We start from the raw sequence: 21,392 nt of genomic DNA, 5'->3' as shown, positions 1-21,392 counted from the left end.
GTTCCTGTTCCTCCCTGTTCCTGTTCACCCCCCTTCAGTAATCATCAATCTAGCATTGGTCGCCATGGTACCGTTATTTACTCCAGCTAATGGCTGCGGTCTCTCTTCCTGGCGCTCCATCTGTGGTCTGCCGCTAGCACAGACACACGCACACGCATAGATGCACTGTCACTGCCGATAGAGGTTAGAGGCTATGCGTGTGTGTTCTCTGAAACCCACCGGTGTTCCTGTAATTGTGTTTGGACTCCAAGACGGATGCCTTCTAATGCATGGCTCCTGTTTCTGTCCTTCTTTCCTACCTCCTCCCTCCCTCCCTTTCAGGTTTCCTCGCTTCCTTTCTGGTTCGTGCTACAATACGTGTTAATTTCATCAGTCCTCTTAACTATCCTTTCATCAGGCGTGGCTTTAGTCGCCATGCGAGATATTGGCTGGAGGGATGGCTCTTTACGAGAGGATTTAGGAAAGCCTCGGGGAAAAGCTACTAAATTCAAGTTCCTCACTTTACTTTCTCTGCTCCCTCGCTCTCTCTCTCTCCCCCCGTCTCTGTCCCTCTCTTTGTGTGAAGATGTTTATGTGGCGCTTCTTTCAGCAGCCGCCCATGTTCCTCGGCTCCCCACAGTGCTGTAATTTCATTAGAGCCTGCTGCCAAGGCCGTGCTGCCCCTGGGGTGGGAGGGGCCTCACATAACACCCCCCGCTGTCAGGACCCCCTGAACGATAGGCCTCTTAGCAATGGTCTCGGTTCTCCCTTCTGTGAGGGTAACTGCCTCAAACCCTCCTGTTATGTTTTGTTTTCATTCCAAACTAATTCAACTCTTTGCATCATCGTTCAGGCCTCGAACTAGTGGTCGCCTAGCACGACGCGACTTGAAATATGAGTTACAACACTTCATTTTGTCTTTCCCTCGAAGTGATTGCTCCAAGTGTCTTCTCTGTTAACATTCTTCACGCCACGTCTTTGTGTGTTGATGCGAGGGAGGGGGAGGACATTTTATGTTCCGAACTCTTCACTCGTCTTCACAGGCGACGATATGAAACGTTAACAAGAAATGTATCCAGATAAGTGGAAATTGTTTTTCTTCCCGTTCACGTGCTTTGTCTTCGACAAGAGGCGTTCTTTCCCTCTGAAATGTTTTCTGTGCCCTTGATTTAGTCTCGTTTTTAATTTTGTTTCCTAATTTTGTCTTGTTTAATTTCCTTCTTTCATTACGCTCATCTGAGCAGAGCAAAGAAGACAGCGGAAATGTCAAATTTATTTTTATGGTATAAGAATAATACAACATTTTCTCGAGTGAGTGGGTATTCCCGTACAAACTTTATTCTTATGTGCTTAATAACCCCGATTGATTCGCTATTTGCCTACCAAACCCTTTTTCGCATGTGGGGGGCACACGGGGCACGTGCCCCACACATGCCCTGAAAGGTCTACAATTCAATTTTGTGATGCTTTCACCTCAACATCGCCCTCCGTCCTTTCATTCCTCCTCCTCCTCCTGGTGTCTGCACTGAGTGGCGTTAATGACTTCATTTTCTCTTCTTCCTCCTGAGCGCCTCGGCCAGGCACGGCTTGTCAAACCCTGAGCTGTCACATCTAATGCCCCCCCCCCCCCCCCCCCCCCCCCCCCATACTTAGCATTTCATATGAATGTATAATCTGGCTGAATTTGCAGCACAGTAGTGCGTGCATGCAACGTGGTGCTGAATACCAAGAAGGCGAAGGTCTTTGGTTTCATCCAAAGCACTACCGTGGTGGAACAACAGAGAGCCCTGACGCGGTGGTCAGCCATCTTGTGAACCGTACACTTTATGCGACACACACTGGCATGCTCGGACGAAGCAGCGAGTGTATGTTTCATGATTCATGGCCATGGGAAGACGCAAAGTTACACACACACACTCGCTTTTGGTCCATTGCTGGACCACAAGCCACAGTCGATTCTGCCCCCCTCCATATTGTACCATTCGGATTATGAATCATAACCAAAGAAATGGCTAACAGATAATGTTAATTATGTGCACATTGCTACATTAACAGTTTTTGTTTTTTTTCGGAGCAGAAATTTATTTTTGTCGTGACGGTACATCAGTGGTCATGTGACAGAGGCTCTCTCTCGCTCTCTCTCCCTCTCTTCTCAACGCGCTGCGGTCTCCTTCCCTCCTGCTGCAGGCGATCGAGACGGCTCTGGACTGCTTGAAGAGCGCCAACACGGAGCCCTACTACCGCCGGCAGGCCTGGGAGGTCATCAAGTGCTTCCTGGTCGCAATGACCAGCCTGGACGACAACAAGCACGCCCTATACCAGCTCCTGTCTCACCCAAAGTAAGGACTCAGGCAGGCACTCACTCACTCACTCACTCACTCACTCACTCACTCACTCACTCACTCACTCACTCACTCACTCACTCACTCACTCACTCACTCACTCACTCACTCACTCACTCACTCACTCACTCACTCACTCACTCACTCTTCTTTGTCCATGGTTCAAAGTTGTTTGTAAAACAACTTTTAAATGGCCTCCCACCTGGTTAATATGGAATGGAGTTAAGTGGTCACAGGTCATTTCATTTCATTAAAATGAGGATCGGCTCCAGAATCTGAGCCCGAACGAATGCATCAACGTGATTGGTTCGTGAGACTTTAGCACATCGACACACTATTTTTTCCAATCTACTTTAAACAACATAATCCAGTGGCAATATTATAAATAAAATGATCCTTCTAGCTAATGTGTTTTTTTGGTGTAAATATGTGAATTATGGTAATGGATATGTTTTACCGTGCATAATAATCCTGATGAGCCACCACTTCCCCCACACTCTCTCGCTCACTCGCTGTATCCCTCGCTCTATCTCTCTTTCCCCGTCTAGCTCTCTCTCTGTGTACCATTTATGCGTCTTTCACCACGCTGCCACAAGTTGCCTCATCAACTCTGAAGTTTGACAGCAGATAATTGCGTCCCAATGGGCCTGTCCTCACGGGCTACACTGTGGGCTACAGACAGGCAGGCAGATGGGACAGACAGGAAGACAGACACGGGGAGGCAGGGACAGGCCGAATGGGAGGATCTGTACGGGGGGGGAGGGGGACAGTGGTTCACATTAGTCGCATTGATCCCCAGGCAGAGGCTAATTAACTCTCGTCTGAAACACAAACACACACACACACACACTTCTGTGGAGATAATGAAGTGTGTCCATTATGATGACGTCGGGGCTGTGTTGGGCGGGGCCTACCCGTGTCAGACTTTGATTCATCTCATCTTTTCTTTTTTTAGGACTATGCGTGGGTGGTTGCTTAGGATGTGGTCTAGGTGCAAAGCGTCTCTTAATATCACTAAATGCCAAGTGAGGGGGAAATGGAGCGAGGCGGGAAAGGCAGGGCTTTAATGGCCGCGGCCCATTGATGTGGCATTCTCTCGGCTGCCCCCCTCCCCCTCCCTTCATATCACTCCCCCTTTCCTCCTCTCCATCCTAGCAGCCCACCTTCAACACATTTTGAAAGCGCTGTTTTTTAAATAACCATAATGAAACAGCCTGATCCATCAGTCCCTTACCCGCGAGTCCTGGCATTATAAAACACGGGGGCAAGTACGGAGAAAACAGCCTCTCAATCTCTTGAGAGGAGGAGAGAGGGAGAGATGAAGAGGGCTCCACCATCAGGGAGAGTAAATAACATGAGGAGGAGGAGAAGACAGATAAAGACTTAGAGAGGGAGAGTCTGGGGGAGTGCATGATGGAGTGAGGGGGTGAGTGATGGGGATAAGGGGAGGAGGGGGAGAGAAAGGTACTTGGGACATAATTGCATACGACGAAAGTAATGTAGAAATGCTTAGGGAGTTTGAAATGACCCGTCAAAAGGGGAGAGAGGGAGTGGAGGAGGAGGAGGGAGAGCTGAAAAGGTGGAGGGCAGGAGTGGCCAGAAAAAGCGACTGATTGCAGACTAAAATGTCTAAAACGCAGGCTGGACAATGAGGAGAAGTGAAAAGATGCCTGGTGTTGCATCATTAGTCATACTGAGCTCCAATGCCCGTCATTTTCTTGTGATTGTTTGTAGTTGGCTTTGCCGCTATCCCAGTGAATTTAATGAAAAATAAACAGCTTCAGAGAGTCTAGCCAGAAAAGCCTGATCAATGCCAACTGATCCTTTGTACCACCACCAATTTCAGTTGAATTCGAAAAACATTATTTATCCCTCCTCAGGGGGGAGTCCTTGATGCGGGCCTAGTAAAAGGACACACAAACAGGACACATAAGACATCACATGATAGGCAAACGCATAGTGGCCACGAGACAGTGCAGTGACAGTTCAGGACGTGGCAGTGACTGTGTTGCAGATGTCAAGTGTCCGGCAGTACTAATAATTACTAAGGATTTCCAAATGAAAATGGGTCAGAATTATCGCCCGAGAACACCGACATCCAAGACATAAAAATCCTATATGCGGCACCTTTTTCCTGCACATTCATGAACCCTCGCCCGTTTGTCTGCTCTGCCACTTCCTCTCCATCAAAGCTTTGCTGAGAAGTGGATCCCCAACGTGATCATCTCCCACCGCTACAAGGCCCAGGACACCCCGGCCCGCCGGACCTTTGAGCAGGCGCTGACGGGGGCCTTCATGTCGGCGGTGATCAAGGACCTCCGGCCCAGCGCGCTGCCCTTCGTGGCCAGCCTCATCCGGCATTACACCATGGTGGCCGTGGCCCAGCAGTGTGGTGAGGGAGCCCGCCGGCTTTCATCCCGCCCTCTCTTATCTTCTGCCCTCCTCTACTCTTTGTCCTTCTCGCTTGCCTCCCTCTTCTGTTTTCCTCTTTTATTGTTTCATTTCCGCTCCTCTCCTCTCTTTTTTTCTCTACCCTCCTCTCCTATGCTCTCATCTCTTTTCATCTCCTGTTCTCCCCTCTAGGCTTTTTCCTATCCTCTCCTTGTCTCACCTCTCCTCTCCTCTTCTCCTCTCCTTGCCTCATCTGTTTTCCTATTCTGTTATTTTCCTATCCTTGCCGCTCTACTCTTTTCCTCTCCTTCTTCCCTCGCATCCCTTCTCCTCTTCTCCCCTTATATCCCTTTTCCTCTTCCTGGCCTCTCATCCCTATTCCTCTCCTCCTCTCCCCTCTCATCCCTTTTCCTCTCCTCCTCTTCACCCCTTACATCCCTTATCCTCTTCTCCCGTCTCATCCCTTATCTTCTCCTCTTCTCCTCTCTCATCCTCACCTCTTCTTTTTCCCCTCTCATCCCTTTTTCTCTGTCCTCCTCTCTATCCTCTGCTCACACAAAGAATGGCAAACGTTTCATGTATTCCTGATAAGTGTTTTTGCCTTTTGTGTACCGTACAAAGAACTCCCCCGTATCCATCTAAGCATTCATTTACAATTGAAAGATTGTTACAAATAAAACTCTGAACTACATTTAAATCCAACGAAATGATAAAAACAGAATTTATTGTAACTTTTTTTCATCACCCCTATTCTCATGTTTCATGTAAGGTAGATTTGCGACATTACTCCACAAGCTGTTTGTTTGATGTTTTGTCACCATATCTGGGAATGAAAGAACACCATTTCTAAAGGAATAAGTGTTTGCTCTGTTTTTTCCCTCTGATTCTCTAATGCATCACAACGCAGAGAGTTTCTTTGTAGCGTTGTTTTCCTTTTGTGCATGGTTTTGATTAGATTTCACAGCCTTCAAGACATTTTCAACACGGGCATGGCGGAAAGCTTTCTTTGCCTGGTGTTACACTAAGCTGCCCACATCAAAGGCAATATGCTGGGACATATAACTTTTCCTCCTTCCTCCTTCCAATGAGAAAAAGTTCACATGATTTACAGGTGTTGCTTTATTGGATAATCTACTTAACAGTAGCCGTTGCATTTAGTGCTGAAATTGATAAATGAATATAAAAAAATGATAGGCTAATATTTGGGGGATTCACCACTTCATATTTTGAGTAGAATAGGGACCTGTTTAGTTAAACAGTTATCAACATGGTCATCAATGAAAAGATTGGCAAACACCTTTTAATTCATCGATAACCGCCACCCCCGCGTCTGCTTAAAATGTCCCCCAAATTCTGTCCATCCCCCTGTGGTCTTTGTGTGGAAGGATTGTATTTGTGTACATATATAACACGTTTTCTTGATGCTCGCGCCAGGCCCCTTCCTGCTGCCGTGCTACCAGCAGGGAAGCCAGCCCAGCACGGCCATGTTCCACAGCGAGGAGAACGGCTCCAAAGGCATGGACCCCCTGGTGCTCATCGACGCCATCGCCATCTGCATGGCCTACGAGGAGAAGGAGCTGTGCAAGATCGGCGAGGTGGCCCTAGCCGTCATCTTCGACGTGGCCAGCATCATCCTGGGCTCCAAGGAGAGGGTAGGACGGACAGACAGAGGTTTTCTAATTGGGCGGGATGGATGAGGGACGCCAGAAGGCCAACTGCGGAGTTCCGGGAATGTTCAACTTAGTATAAGAATTTAAGAAAAGACCCAGACTTGAGGTCGCTGAATCAATATCTCAGTTTTCATCGAATATTTATTTAGTTTTTGATTAATGTATACATGTGTTTGCCTTTTTTCCGAGAGTATCTTACAATACCTTGAGTGCATACATTCTCAGCTGGGCCCAGTGGAAATTGAACCTCTAACCATGGCAGGGTCCATGCCTTGCTCTCGGCAATTTATAAGCACAATATACCGATTTACAAGAGCCATGGAGTGTTTTATTTTTATCCGATCCTCCATTGTGTTGACATAGTGCCAGATTTAGTAAAGGTATGCCATCCATCATTGAACGCCCTCTCCTCCTCCTCCTCCTCCTCCTTCCCCCTCCCTGCAGGCCTGCCAGCTGCCCTTGTTCTCTTACATCGTGGAGCGCCTGTGCGCGTGCTGCTATGAGCAGGCGTGGTTCGCCAAGCTGGGCGGCGTGGTCTCTATCAAGTTCCTCATGGAGAGGCTGCCTCTCATCTGGGTGTTGCAGAACCAGCTCACCTTCCTCAAGGCCTTGCTGTTTGTCATGATGGACCTCACGGGAGAGGTGAGGCCGTGGGGGCTGGTGTTCTGCTTTGTTCTGCCCTGTTCCTTCGGTTCTTCTGGCAGAATTGCAATGTTTTTCATATTGTATGCCAAACACATCTCTCTGGGTGACATTTGGTAAACATTGAAATCTAACCTCATGACCTGATTCCCAAGGTTCACGTTAGTTCAACTCTTTGCTTATTTTTACCTCCCATTTTTCCATCCTTTGTGCAATCTGTATTCTGAAATAGTAATGCTTTGTGCTCTGTGACGGTCAATGTTTGACACCAGGTAGATTCCTTTGGGATATTTTCCTACATTGCGTACTCGTAACAGCAAACGGGGTAGATGTAAGTTGAGTCAAGTCAAAGGTCCTCTTATTGGCCAGTGTGTCTTTCAAAACAGTCCTTGAATTTGCTAGCTTGTCTTGTCCAACAGTCATCTAATTGGCCCGTGTGTCTTTTAAAACAACCTCTTATTGGCCAGCGCGTCTTGTAAAACAGTCCTCAACTTGGCAATTGTGTTTCGCAAACCTCCCCCCTGTGGCCCAGTGCGACTTATAAAACAGTCCTTACATTGGCAAGCGTATATCGTAAGGGGCAGCCTGCTTGGAAAGTGTGTCTTGTAAAACCGCCCTTAAATTGGCAAGCGTGTATCGTAAATGGCACTTTAATCGCCTGGCGTGCCTTTTTAAAACGTTCCTTGAACTTGCCCCCCTGGGTCTTCCGAATGGCATTCTTATCGACCAGCGCGTCTTGCCGCACACCCTCCGACTCACAGCCGCCCCCCCCGTCCCCCCCAGGTGTCCAACGGGGCGGTGGCCATGGCCAAGACCACCCTGGAGCAGCTGCTGGTGCGCTGCGCCACGCCGCTGAAGGAGGAGGAGAAGACGGAGGAGCTGCTGGCGGCGCAGGACAAGTCGTTCCACATGGTGACCCACGACCTGGTGCGAGAGGTCACCTCGCCCAACTCCACCGTGCGCAAGCAGGCCATGCACTCCCTGCAGGTGCTGGCGCAGGTCACCGGCAAGAGCGTCACCATCATCATGGAGCCCCACAAAGAGGTGAGCCCGGGCTGGGGTGTGGTGGAGTCTGCTAGTCTGCAACAGTAAATCTATTGCAAAAAAAAAGCCGGATGCTAAATACTGGGACATTAAATATAAAGCTGAGAGTCAATGGTCTACTCTCTCATCTTTCTTTCTTTCGCTGTGTATCCCTTTTCCTATTCAACCATCTCTCTCATCTAACATCTCTCTCTCTCTCGCTCTCTCACTCTCTCTCCGCCCCCGATGTCTCTCGCCCCAGGTGTTGCAGGACATGGTCCCCCCGAAGAAGCACCTGCTGCGTCACCAGCCGGCCAACGCCCAGATCGGCCTGATGGAGGGGAACACCTTCTGCACCACCCTGCAGCCCCGCCTCTTCACCATGGACCTCAACGTCATGGAGCACAAGGTCTTCTACCAAGAGGTAGGCTCCTGGGGGCTTTTCCAGATTGAACTGTATGCCATTGAATGCGGGTGGTTGTTTTGCTTGTGAGTGCTACAGCTACGCAAGGGAACTGACACTGGGATTCATTTGATTGGACACACACACACACACACACACACACACACACACACACACACACACACACACCGACTATTACTCTCGCTCACTGTGTCTTACACTCAGTCTCTCCACCTCACACATTATTGCACTTTCACAAACTCACACATACTCACTCACACACACACACTCAAGTGTGTGTGATTGAGCACAGCCTCTGGAAGAGAGCCCCTGTCCCACTGTTATGGCAATACGGAGATTGTCGTGCATGTGCTTGTTTTTTTTCTTCCTGACCTTTGACCCCTCTGCCGCTGCCCTCCAGCTCTTGAACCTGTGCGAGGCGGAGGACACGGCCCTGATGAAGCTGCCCTGCTACAAGAGCCTGCCCTCCCTGGTCCCCCTGCGCATCGCCGCCCTCAGTAAGTTTGGCCCTAGTGGCCCGGCCCTCTGGGATTCACACGCCCTAAAGGTGTTGCGGTAATGCTTATGAACAAGCAGCACCAAACCCCCTCACGAGTTGTGTGGTTGGCTAACAGGCTGCTGTTTCTCTCTTTCTCCACTTCTATCTCTTTCTTACCTTTCCTCCCTTTTAATCTATTTTTCTGCCCTTTTTATCTCTTTTCTCCCCTTTTCTCACTCTTTCTTCCCTTTTCATCTATTTTTTTCTCCCCTTTTATCTCTCTCTCTCTCTCTCTCTCTCTCTCTCTCTCTCTCTCTCTCTCTCTCTCTCTCTCTCTCTCTCTCTCTCTCTCTCTCTCTCTCTCTCTCTCTCTCTCTCTCTCTCAAGATGCCCTGGCGGCCTGTAACTACCTGCCCCAGTCGAGGGAGAAGATCATCGCGGCCCTCTTCAAGGCCCTCAACTCCACCAACAGCGAGCTGCAGGAGGCGGGCGAGGCCTGCATGAGGAAGGTCAGTGCCACGGTTAGCGAACGAGCAGGTCGAGCCTCCCCTCCATCTGTGTTCTTCTACTTACTGATGACACTCACCGCTGCCGGCACCCATTTGATCCACACGCGTTGTTTATCATGTACACGTCTCTGTTCCTGCACCCTCTTGAACTTGTTTAATATTAACAACCCCTCCTTTTCAAGAGCAAAATAATGTGTTATCATCGGGTCAGACACATGTACACCGCTGAAACCCCTCCGTGCTTCGTGTTTTAAAAGCACAACGGTCGTCTATCGTGGTCAACAGTGCATTCTATTAATGTTTTATGATCGGTTTTCATATCTTGGCCAGCGTTGTTCCCGCGGTCTGCTCTTTAACCACGCACTCCCTGCCAACTGCACATGAATCGCCCCTAATCCATCCATCACACTCACTCTGCTTCATAGACATTGACGTTTCCTGTGCGCACAACAGTTGCGCTACAGGAAGCGTTTGTAAGTATGCAGCACGTGTCGTTTTTAGCATTTAGATTGGTTGGAACTGGAACTGGGAGGGACACGAGAGGGGCGTCAAAATGTTGTTCACTTGCCTCCCGAAAGCCAACCAGCCCTGTCTGTGACGTGTCATTCAACCCCCCCCCCCCCCCCTACCCGGTACACACGCTTTCTCCTCCTCCACTGGTCCATCAAATATCCTGATCCCGGCCTCTTGTCACTCCTCCTCCTCTTCTCCTGCCCAATCTCTGGTCCTCCTCTCTGCTCCCATTCTTTCATTTCGGCCCCTGCTAACTCTAATGACCATTGCCACCAGCCGATCGATACAGGATGGAGTGTTTGTTCCCTGTGCTGAGAACGAATGTGGTTGCTGTGCATCATCAACTCGCCAAGCCTCTCTCTCACACACACACACACTCACTCTCTCTTCCTTATCTGTGGGAGTGTGCCCTGTCCGTTTCCATTTTGTGTGTGTGTGCGTGTGTGCGTGACTGGCCCTGCCCCTGGTTTTTGGGGGCCTCACTTCTTTTAATGAAGACACAGGAGGCTGAGGATATGGTGTCCAGCGATCTTGGAGGTCTTGCAAGGCCAGCGCTAATGCCACAGCGATAGCAATGCTGTTAGTTCTCCCAGTGTGCGGATCCCCGTTTCTGAGCCCACGCATTTCTTAACCGTTCTCTACTGCTCTACTGATCTTGTAACCAATTAGCGAGAAGAATAAATTGGTATCGGCCAAATATGTTCGTAATAGCGGCAACATTTTATCGATTTGTTCTCCTTAATTTCTTGTTAACGGTCATCCTTGCGAAAAATGGGTTTGCACGCACGGTGACGCGTAACGTTCCGCCCCGCAGTTCCTGGAGGGTGCCACCATTGAGGTGGACCAGATCCACACTCACATGCGCCCCCTACTGATGATGCTGGGCGACTACCGCAGCCTCACGCTCAACGTGGTCAACCGCCTCACCTCCGTCACGCGGCTCTTCCCCAACTCCTTCAACGACAAGTTCTGCGACCAGATGATGGTGAGCGCTGTGATTCCCAGGGCGCCTCAGGTTCTTGGGTGGACGAGATTGACAGCACCATCGTGACTTTTTTTGAATGTGTATGACTTGTAGTCGGGGATAGATTGCCTATAGTCGACTCACTTAACTTCACTTAGTTGGGGACAGCAGTACACATCCGATTTTTTGTTTATTTTTGTCTCTCCTTAACTGTTTCTCTCTCTCCCTCCCTCTCTTCCCCTCCCAGCAACACCTGAGAAAGTGGATGGAGGTGGTGGTCATCACGCACAAGGGAGGCCAACGCAGCGATGGAAGTGTGAGTACCCCCCCTCCCCCCCCCCCCCCCCCCCTCCCCCCAGAAACCATTAGAATCTGTTGGTAACGTGAATCCCACCCGCCCCACCCCTTCGGTCGTAATGAAAACCGCCTTCTGCCGCGCTCCGCTCCACCGCGGCCCGGCCCCTGGGCCCTGAGACGATACGATTCAGAGGTAGAGCTGCTGAAAGCTGTCAAGACTTAGGGGGCCCCCCCCGCCCCCTTTCTCTTTGTGTTGAACGGATCTATCCTGCTCAAGCTAAATGTGTCCCACACGGACATCGCCACGCATGCACGCACGCATGCGCACGCATGCGCACACACACACACACGCACACACGCACACACTCTGTAGGGGCCCGGTCCCCGGTGAGTCATGAGTGGCCATATTACAATCAATGATTAATTAGGCGCCTGGCAGGCAGCTGAGGGCCATGCGCCTCGCCACGGGGCCCTCATTATCTTCCGACAGATAACCTTGTAGAGTTGGGAGGAAAAAAGGTGAGGGAGATAGGAAGTGGAGAGGGAGGGGAAATCAGGTTGTGTGTTGGGCTGGGAGGAGTGAAACGGTGTTGCATGAAAGGAAGTATTGATGATCGTTTGGAGCGCGGATGGGATTACGTGTTTCGGATGTGGGGGGATTACACTCAAGGGAGTATGACGGGGGGGTAAATAAAGGAGGGAAAACGGACCGCCGAGCCAGCACCACGCGTCCCAGGATTCAGCACCTCGCTTGACCGCACCGGGGGTTTTATTCTCTCCCTTCTTCAGACATTGAAATTCCTCCTTGTCTCAGACCTCAGACAACTGAGCCTAATGAGATGCAAATAGGCTAAGACGCGCGCACGGGCACACACGCACACGCACAGGCACACACAAGTACAGACAAACCCACAAACCCACACACGCACGCACATATGCACACACAGCCCTGTGTGAGGCGGTTGACAGCCGGTTGGCGGTTACAATAAGGCCGGTCAGGCAGGTCAGCCGGCCGTATTCCTGGGTGGATCGGGAAGGCAGGTGCCAGCAGAGAGAGGGATAAAATCGAGGGCAGGTCTGCGTCGCCTTCTTCCTTTAGCCATTAATTCCTGGGGTCCGCCGGTAGATGTTTAGTCAATGCCACTAAATCCTTTGTCCAATTAACGATGTTGAAGGGGATGTGGAATGGTGGATGCCAGGGTGTTATTCTGTGTTCAGTATGCGACGACAATAACGTATTATACTTGTGCAATACAAGGCGGACTAAAAATGAAAAGGTATTTGCTTGAAAATAACGAGGCCAGGGTTCAATGTGGAGTCCCGTCGGAATTCAATGTGTAATTCTGGCAGCGTGGAGGAGTTTTTAGCTCCGCGTTGTCAAGGAGAGTTTTTTCGTCCAAATGCCACCCGTTCCTTTGGCAACCCACTCACCCGGTGATATTTTCGGTAACCCGTTGGGTGAAAAGAGAGCGGGAGATCCACTGGAAATCATGAGGAAAGGTTGCGGCAGTCTGTTGACAGTTAACATTTTATCCCCTCCCCCACTTTCCACGTACTAAATACACAGACTTAATTTAAGTCAAAATATTGGACATTTGTATCGCCTTCAACTGAACCCCCACCTTAAATCACTTCTTTAATAATGACAAATAACTCAATGTCCTGATATGTGTATCTGACTTTCTCTGTAAATCCAACCCCTTCATCTGAATGTTTAAACCACTAGGACCCTCTGTCTAATGATATGTATAAGGCCAACTTGTCATCATTCATGGTTTAGGTTCAGAAACATGTCGAGCACAGACACACACGCACACACACACACCTCTTTTGACTCTCCTAACTGACCATTGTTTTGTTCCGGTACAGCCTGCATTGGAAGGTGTTGAGGTGAGACCTGGTCTGAGGTGGAGCCCTCTGTTGGTGGCTCCTTGTCATTGACTGACTGTTCCCAGTCAAAATCAATGTTGTGGTGTTAGTGAGTTCAACAGATGTCATGTTCTGTGGTGATAGTGGTAGTGGTGGTGACTTTCCCTGTAGTTCTGTGTGTCTGTGGTTGTTCTCCCGGGAAACCCTGTTTCTTGTCGTGTGTGTTACCGTAACAGCCTTTGTTTAACGGTTAACCAAGCACTCATTTCAGTGTGATGCCCGCCTTCCTCTCCGTTTCCTGAATGTTCCGGCTGAACAATATCGTCCTGATTACTTTTCCACAGTGGCTGTGATACCTGCCTGTACCTTTCCCCTACAAGCCTCTCCCTTCCTTCACATTCCTCTTTCATTTCTCGTGATTCATCTGTCTTTATCTCCGTCGCCCGCTCTCTCTCTCTCCAGGAGATGAAGATCTGCTCGGCCATCATCAACCTCTTCCACCTGATCCCAGCGGCCCCCCAGACACTGGTCAAACCCCTGCTGGAGGTGGTGATGAAGACGGAGAGAGCCATGCTCATCGAGGTGGGGACTGACTGTCTGTCTCCGTTTGTCAATGGGCCACCTGCTCTGTAGCATGGACTTGATATGAATCGTTATCCCTCCATCGGCAGTTTGTGGCCTGGATAAAGCCGTCCCTTTTTTGATAAGATCGATCATATATGCTTTAGCATTCTTTTCCTCTATTTTTTTTCAAATCCTCTGAGGTGTGCCGCCGTTAATCCTCTTATATTTTAGTGACTCATGCCGGGATAATGAGCCTGGTAATCCACTTAATCCTCCCATCTAATCTGATGGCGACTCGGAGCCTCGCTGGAAGTGCCGCCCACTTCCTGCCGAGGAGCTCCCTCCGAGCTCCGCCGAGGAGTGATGGGAGCTCCCATTCATGTTGTCCCTGGCCTCGCCACACCGTCACCACACCCCCTCCGTCCCGGGCCAGGCGCTTCAGCGGGAGGCGTTGAGTTATTAGTTCACTCTGTAGTGGTTCCCTCATTTATTTAGCAGTTTTTCATGCAACACACACTTGGAGCGATGCAAAGCTGTGTCATGCAGTATTAATTCATTGTGTGTGTGTGTGTGTGTGTGTGTGTGTGTGTGTGTGCATGTGTGCGCGCTGACACCGGATTACAAAACCCTGTTTTGTCTCTCCCCCTCGCAGGCGGGCAGTCCGTTCCGGGAGCCGTTGATCAAGTTCCTGACGCGCCACCCATCTCAGACGGTGGAGCTCTTTATGATGGAGGCCACTCTGAACGACCCCCAGTGGAGTCGCATGTTCATGGTCAGTCACCGCCTCCCCGACGCCCTCGCTCTCTTCCTCCCCTCGTCGGACAACACTCTCCCCTGTCCAGATGACAGTTTTATGGCGGCTTCTGCGATGCAATAACTTTCTCAGTGGAAGATATATTTAGTCACACAGCCCTTGTTCTTTTCCGGAGGGACTCTGTGCTCCCGTGACAACTGTGTAACTCAGGTGCTCCCAGTTACACAACTCCCACACTAAACTGTTAATGGAGGCCTTTTCATCCTGTTCTGCGTCAAATACAGACGAACAATGCACTACTACTGTACACACTACACTCGCGAGTCCATACTAATGTATGATTTGAAAGTCATTCAAAGCTGATATAAATATTCATGAAACGCCTTGGATTTGACTCGGTTGTGTGCTGAAAAACCCTCTCATGAATACGCGTCCGTCGGTCCCGATGAATATGCAGAGCTTCCTGAAACACAAGGATGCCAAGCCCCTGAGAGACGTCCTGGCCTCCAACCCCAGCCGCTTCGTCCCCCTGCTGGTGCCGGCCGGAGCTGCGGCCGCCGTGCGCCCGGGCTCCCCCTCCACCACCACAGCCAGGCTGGACCTGCAGTTCCATGCTATTAAGGTGCTTCAGACAGACACACAAGCACAAACACTCATGGCATCGTGATGGACACACACACACACACACACACACACACACACACACACACACACACACACACACACACACACACACACACACACACACACACACACACACACACACACACACACGTACGTGCAGACACGAGCGCAATACTATTAATTTTTTTTATTTTTAACTCAGGCCCGAGGACATGTGCACAAACAAACAAACACTGGCTCTTTCGCAAATCTCTACTCATTATCGAAAAACTACAATCCGTCCAAATCAACTGCGCAGTCTTGTTTTTAAATGATTATTCAAATTCTTTGTCTCTGCCACTGCAATGCCTTCTTTCTTTTTTTTTTTTTTTATAAACAACACAAGCCCTCTCCTAAAGCTAACCACCCCTTTCCCCACGGCGGCCAGATCATCAGCATCATCGTGAAGAACGACGAGGGCTGGCTGGCCGGCCAGCACTCCCTGGTCAGCCAGCTGCGCCGGGTGTGGGTCAGCGAGGCCTTCCAGGAGCGCCACCGCAAAGACAACATGGCCGCCACCAACTGGAAGGAGCCCAAGCTTCTGGCCTTCTGCCTGCTCAGCTACTGCAAGTAAGTGCGCTGAAGCCTTGGGACCTTTTTTTGGGTGTTCATTTGGATGTTCTTTTTTGGTAAGCGGAGGTGGGTTAGGAGGTGAGCCCACGGGTATTTTGCTAGTTTATTTCTTCCTCTGACATACAGGTTCTCTGCCTATTTTAGTTTCCCTTTACCTGAGGTCTTACATATGGGAGGCAGTGTTTGTATGACAGGTTTTTTAAAGACGCGGGACAGCGTGTGAATGTTCATAACACTAAAATGTTAACTTCATTACTTCATAACTGCAAATTAAATGCAAAGTTTCTTTCAAAAAGTTGATGGTGTTATTCGGATCATTCACTTCCTCTAATAGTTCCAACTGCCGATTCGATATCCAACATTGCCCTAAGTAGTCGAAGCTAGTTTAAAATGAGTTCAAAAACAATTCCTCTGAAAGACCCTTACCACGGACGCCGGGCCCTCTTTCCTAAACCCTGGTCCATCGAGCCCCTCTAAACCCCCCCCTCCTCCATCTGCAGGAGGAACTACCTGGAGATCGAGCTGCTCTTCCAGCTGCTCAGGGCCTTCACGGGCCGCTTCCTGTGCAACATGACCTTCCTCAAAGAGTACATGGAAGAGGAGATCCCCCGCAACTACAGCATCGCCCAGAAACGGGCCCTCTTCTTCCGCTTCGTGGAGTTCAACGACCCCCACTTCAACGACGAGCTCAAAGCCAAGGTGAGGGTCCTACTTTGAACGGCTCGGGTTGTATTGCTACGGAGCCACGACAGCTCCGTGTCGAACGACCTTGATTCGTACTTTGTTGTCCCCTGGGGAATTGGGTTGTCATTGAACGACACAATTTGAAGTCTGACGTCACGCTGTTTTGGCCATGAATCCATGCAGTTTGCTTTGTAGGTTGTATATCCAACACTAATGTTTGAATGAGAGAAAGGTTTTGAGTACAGTTAGTTTGCAATTTTAGTGTACTTATTTTAGAATTTTACATCTTGGAAAGCAAGATACTTTCTTAGTTCAAAAACCATAATAAAGTAAATGAATGAGTTGTAATTTAACCACAAATGCTTGTAGTAACTTAGGTATATGCTGGCCCTCTTTTTAATCCTTCCAAGATAAAAAGTCTTCCACGATAAAGATATCATATTGGGTGGGGGGTTCTTGCAGTCGTGTGTTGAGCTATGTGAACTTTACTGTGGGTGTGTTGTAGCTCAAACATTTGATGGAGTGAGCCATTCGTTATTAGTTTTTTTTTGTGTGTATTTCTGAATTTCTGCGCAGCTCACAAATGAATCGCTCTCAGCGCGCCACTCCATCCACCCTGCCAGCATTCCAATCAGCACCACTGCTTTCTAATTATACTCTCACACACTCACTCAAATGCTCTCACACACAAACACACACACGCACACATGGCATCAGATCAGCGCACCGATGGGCACAGATTTTGCTGGCTGTGGAGGTTGGCAGGAGGCTGGGCGGCCGTAGCGCTGGCAAGTTCTGACGGGTCAGTGGGAAAGGACTGGTCTGCCACAGTCCAGCACACAAACCCACATTCACACTGAGATGCCTACTCACAGATGCCCGCACGCAGGCACATTCAGTCACACACACACCCACACCCACAAAGATACATGCAGATAAATGCGTGCGCACACAGCTAAACGAGCACATGCTCAGACTTTTAGTTGCTCTTGTTTTTTCTGACACACATGCGCACCCTTCTGCTGTGTCCCTTCACACACGCCTATGAAATCATTTGTCTTTTCACACACAAGGCCTTACCGCCTCATTTATTAAACACACACACGCGCACACACCCCATTAGTCCGACTGGACCTCTCATGCAAGGACACGCAGTGGCTGACGCGAGCGGCGCCTGATGGCGGCGTCCTTCCCAGCCGTGTCACAGGCAGAGCATGTTGTCAGCTCGGCATATGGATTTTTGGGAAAGGGACGACACGGCAAACCGAAAGAGCCTGAGGAAAGGGAGGCACGGGTGTTCGGCAAAGTCATCACGGGCAGCGTCCCCGGCCCCCACACCGCGCTTGAATTGACTTTATTAGTATTATTATTATTTCCCCCCGAGGTAACGGTGACACACACTCGTACCCGCGCACACACGCAGCTTGGTTCCGCTCCTATCGTTGTTTTCTCCTCTTAATTGTGCTCCTCTGGCGAGTAGCAGATGCTAGCTTTTGTCGTTTTCTGCACAGTCTTGGTGATTGAGAGATGTGTTGGCCTATGAGGGAGAGAGGGCGATGGGGCGAGAGAGGGCAGAAGGATGAAAGGTGATCCATACTAAGTACTTAGACATACTTTCATTTCATTGCAAACAAGTGAAAGTCATTTTTGAAAGGATCTTTTTGAAAGCATTTTTCCTTCTGGGGAACTCGATTAATTGTGTCTTTAAAGACAGATGGGGCATTGATGGAATATTCTCCCTTTTACAAGAGAGGGAAACAGCCAGTGCAAGGTCAGCAAAACACTCAGAATGTCACCAGCTCACCTCCTGCTGTTCCACTGTCGTGCCAGGCAGCAAATTCTTTGTCAAATCTGAATTGACTTCCCGCATGCATTTTGCCCCCTCCTGACGTGAAACATATTGTTTATGGTGTATAAATATGTAAATCATATAATAATGTTGACCTGAAGTGAATAAACAGTTTATTGATTTTAGTTTATGTCTACCCCCAGATAACATCAGGGGGGAGACATAAACATTCAAAACCTGAAACCAGGGTTGTCTCAGACTTTGAAAACCCCGTCCGTTTCAACTCATTGCCCTGCCGTCAAACAAAGCGACTGTGTAAAGTCCCTTTGTGGGCCCTCGTCCAGACCAGGCATGATACAAGGTGTCTCTGTTCAAGTGGACTTGGCCCACAAACAGGGATGAAACCTGGCCCTCGCTGTCAGCGGCGCGCCCCCAGCGCGACTCGGCCGGCGCTCTGAAGCGTGCTAAAGTACTTCCGTTTAAGATTCACTCCCCGACGCGGCCACCACACGGAGAGCTGTTTGTTAATTATCTTCTTAGCCTAATACATATTCCGGGCCCCACGCATCCACCCCCTCCCTAAGCTGGTTTGGCTATGGACGCACGTAGACACACAAACACACGCGCGCACACACGCACGCACTCAGGGCCATTATTTGTTTAGCCTGGTAGTAATGGGATCCAATATAATTAAAGCACAGCTGCAGAGAGCGGCGGGCTTCAAGCTTGGAGGTATTTTCCTCACTCATCTTCCACACATGCGCACACGCACACACACTCAAAGACAGAGGGTGCCATACTAATCATCTGATGGCGTTTGTAGTAATGTGCGGGGACGTTGGAGTGATTGATATCACAGAGGCCTGGAATTAATAGGACGAGATGGGAGTGACAAAGAGACAGACGGGGCATGCATCCGCTTGGCTGCTCTTGTGTGTGTGTGTGTGTGTGTGTGTGTGTGTGTTTGTGTGGGGATGCACTTATGTGTGAATGTGTGAAAGTGTGTGTTCTTTGAAGGTGGGATTGGATGCGTATTATGCGTGTGAATGTGTGACTCTCGTGTGCTTGTGTGTTATATGTGTGCATGTGAATAATGCGCCATCAGAGAAGGGGGAACATATGCCTGCGCCGACGCCCCTATCCCACTAAGCACCGCCCTGTCCTCCTCTATGATGGATGGAGTGCCGAGTTCATTAGGAGATAGAAGGGCCCTGTTTAATAAATGCAGTCGTTAGCTCAATTGTACTGGGTGTTATTTTGCCGTTTACCACTTCATCAAGCCTTTGTCTACAGAGCGCAAGTGCGTCGTCGTTTGTGGAAGGGGGGGGAACTCGGAAAGCAATGAAATAAAATGTGTCGTACATGTATGAAGATGTAGGCGGTTGGATCGTTATGTGTGGATGGATCGTTGTGCGTGTGTGCGTGTGTTATTGATAAGTGACTTTGGTACTTTCCTAATATACATCTTGTTTTCTTTTTGACTGAAGGCAAATGGCGATCTATACATTTTGACATTATGAGTGAGCTAGCTAGGTTCTCTGCCTGTATATAAAGCCTGTTTCAAGGTTTACATAGCATAGTATTGAAAACAACTACTTTTTAGATAAAGGATTTGCAAGCGTTGATCACGATCAATTATTTTGATCGGTTTCTACGAACAACGTTTTGTTTACAACACATCAATTTCCCAAAGAGTCGGCATGATTTCCGTGCCGAGTCAAATGTATTCATGAACATTAAATCAAGGTTATAATTTAGTCATTCATGTGTGTCTACGCTGTCGTTCGTCTCGCCATCAATCTTTCCGAGCTATTGCGTGTGCGTTCGATAGTGCTACGCCGTACTTGTGTTTTTGTTTTCCCCCATTCCGTGGCGTGTGTTTAATGCCTTTCGATGAACCGCTCAGTCAGTCAGACTTTGTTCACGTAAAGACTGAACAATGGAATGGCACAAACACGCAGTCGAAAATGTGTTCTTTTTTTAATAAAGTTCTTCTGATGTTTTATATTTTACATAGCTGCTGAAAATTATTTTACACAAGCAATTAATAAAGAATAGATTTCTGAAATGTTTTATTAAATAATTCCATTGAATGTATAAGAGACATAATTCCAAACAACTCATTAATCCAGTGTGTTTATTCATCTCATTGTAATACGCTTCAGGCAATGTATTCATCCATCTCGGAGTGTTTTACCTTCATATGTTTATGCGCAGTGCAAACAAGTACACATGCATCATTAACTAAGAGGCAGACTTTATCATGGCCGCCTGTTTGGTTTAAAAATCGAACTTGGAGGGAAGGATATTCGCCAGAGAGTGTTCAGCGCAGAGTTCAGGTTCAATGTCTTTGGCCGGTCACCTGGAGAGCGGAGCGTGATGCATATGAACTGTGCTGAGTTCAAGACGTCCACGGCATGAATGAACAAACACGTCAGCGCTTTGAGGTGTGTGTGTGTGTGTGTGTGTGTGTGTGTGTGTGTGCTCCTCTCAGGTTCGCTCCAAGGTTACTAAGCAAAGTTTTGATTTTCCCCCTGTTAAGTCTCTCTAATGCGTGTGTGTCTGGCCCCCCCCCCCCCCCCCCCCCAACTCTCTCCAGGTGCTCCAGCACATCCTGAACCCAGCCTTCCTCTACAGCTTTGAGAAAAATGAGGGGGAACTGCTGCTGGGACCCCCCAACCCGGAAGGCGACAACCCCGAGAGCATCACCAGCGTCTTCATCACCAAGGTAACGCCCGCGTCAACACACTACCGACCGGGTTTTTTTTTCACTTCCTCCCCTCTCTCCCCTTATGTCCACCACTCATAAACGCCTCTCTCTCTCCATCACTCACCAACTGATTACTTCACCTCTCCTCTTCTCATCATTACTCCTGTCATCTCCATGCCTCTCATTGCCCTTCTCCAGCCCCTCATCTCTGCAGCTCGTCTCGTTTAGTGTTCATCTTTGTGGCGCCCCCTCCCCTGGCCGTCCGTTGGCTGCCTCTTTCTCCCTCTGTTTCTGTTTTTTGGTCTCGATTTTCTCTGTCTCTCACGCTGTCTCTTGCATTCCCTATCTGTTTCTTTCTCTGTCTCGCCCCCTCCCGCTCTCGCTCGCTCTCGCTCTACCTTGCTTCTCATCCTGGTCTCCTCCCCAACCATTATTTCTTCCATTTATCAGGGCAGGCCATAATGGCCGGTGTAAATGTCACGGTGTTGCCATGCTAAAGGTCAGTGTGTTTGTGTGTACTGTGGTGGATCTCATCAGCGGCTAACACCAGGCAG

At 49.2% G+C, this 21,392-nt stretch overlaps 1 protein-coding gene across 4 annotated transcripts in view; it reads left to right on the top strand.

The window, feature by feature from the left end:
* Window positions 1–21,392, top strand: part of trrap (transformation/transcription domain-associated protein) — a 101,293-nt gene that overhangs the window by 13,226 nt on the left and 66,675 nt on the right. For all 4 annotated transcript variants that reach the window (XM_079757159.1, XM_079757158.1, XM_079757157.1 and 1 more), the window contains exons 22-37: window positions 2,167–2,318; window positions 4,514–4,713; window positions 6,147–6,364; window positions 6,827–7,024; window positions 7,808–8,068; window positions 8,310–8,471; window positions 8,872–8,968; window positions 9,337–9,458; window positions 10,786–10,956; window positions 11,183–11,251; window positions 13,564–13,683; window positions 14,318–14,437; window positions 14,877–15,041; window positions 15,471–15,652; window positions 16,156–16,354; window positions 20,728–20,856. In XM_079757159.1, the coding sequence (XP_079613285.1) occupies window positions 2,167–2,318; window positions 4,514–4,713; window positions 6,147–6,364; window positions 6,827–7,024; window positions 7,808–8,068; window positions 8,310–8,471; window positions 8,872–8,968; window positions 9,337–9,458; window positions 10,786–10,956; window positions 11,183–11,251; window positions 13,564–13,683; window positions 14,318–14,437; window positions 14,877–15,041; window positions 15,471–15,652; window positions 16,156–16,354; window positions 20,728–20,856 (2,565 nt within the window). The remainder of the gene's footprint in view (window positions 1–2,166; window positions 2,319–4,513; window positions 4,714–6,146; window positions 6,365–6,826; window positions 7,025–7,807; window positions 8,069–8,309; window positions 8,472–8,871; window positions 8,969–9,336; window positions 9,459–10,785; window positions 10,957–11,182; window positions 11,252–13,563; window positions 13,684–14,317; window positions 14,438–14,876; window positions 15,042–15,470; window positions 15,653–16,155; window positions 16,355–20,727; window positions 20,857–21,392) is intronic.

Source organism: Pollachius pollachius (assembly GCF_949987615.1).
Source record: "Pollachius pollachius genome assembly, chromosome: 19".
In the NCBI taxonomy this organism is placed as follows: domain Eukaryota; kingdom Metazoa; phylum Chordata; class Actinopteri; order Gadiformes; family Gadidae; genus Pollachius; species Pollachius pollachius.
The sequence above is the reverse complement of the archived record's forward strand: the minus strand, read 5'-3'. Positions and strand labels throughout refer to the sequence as shown.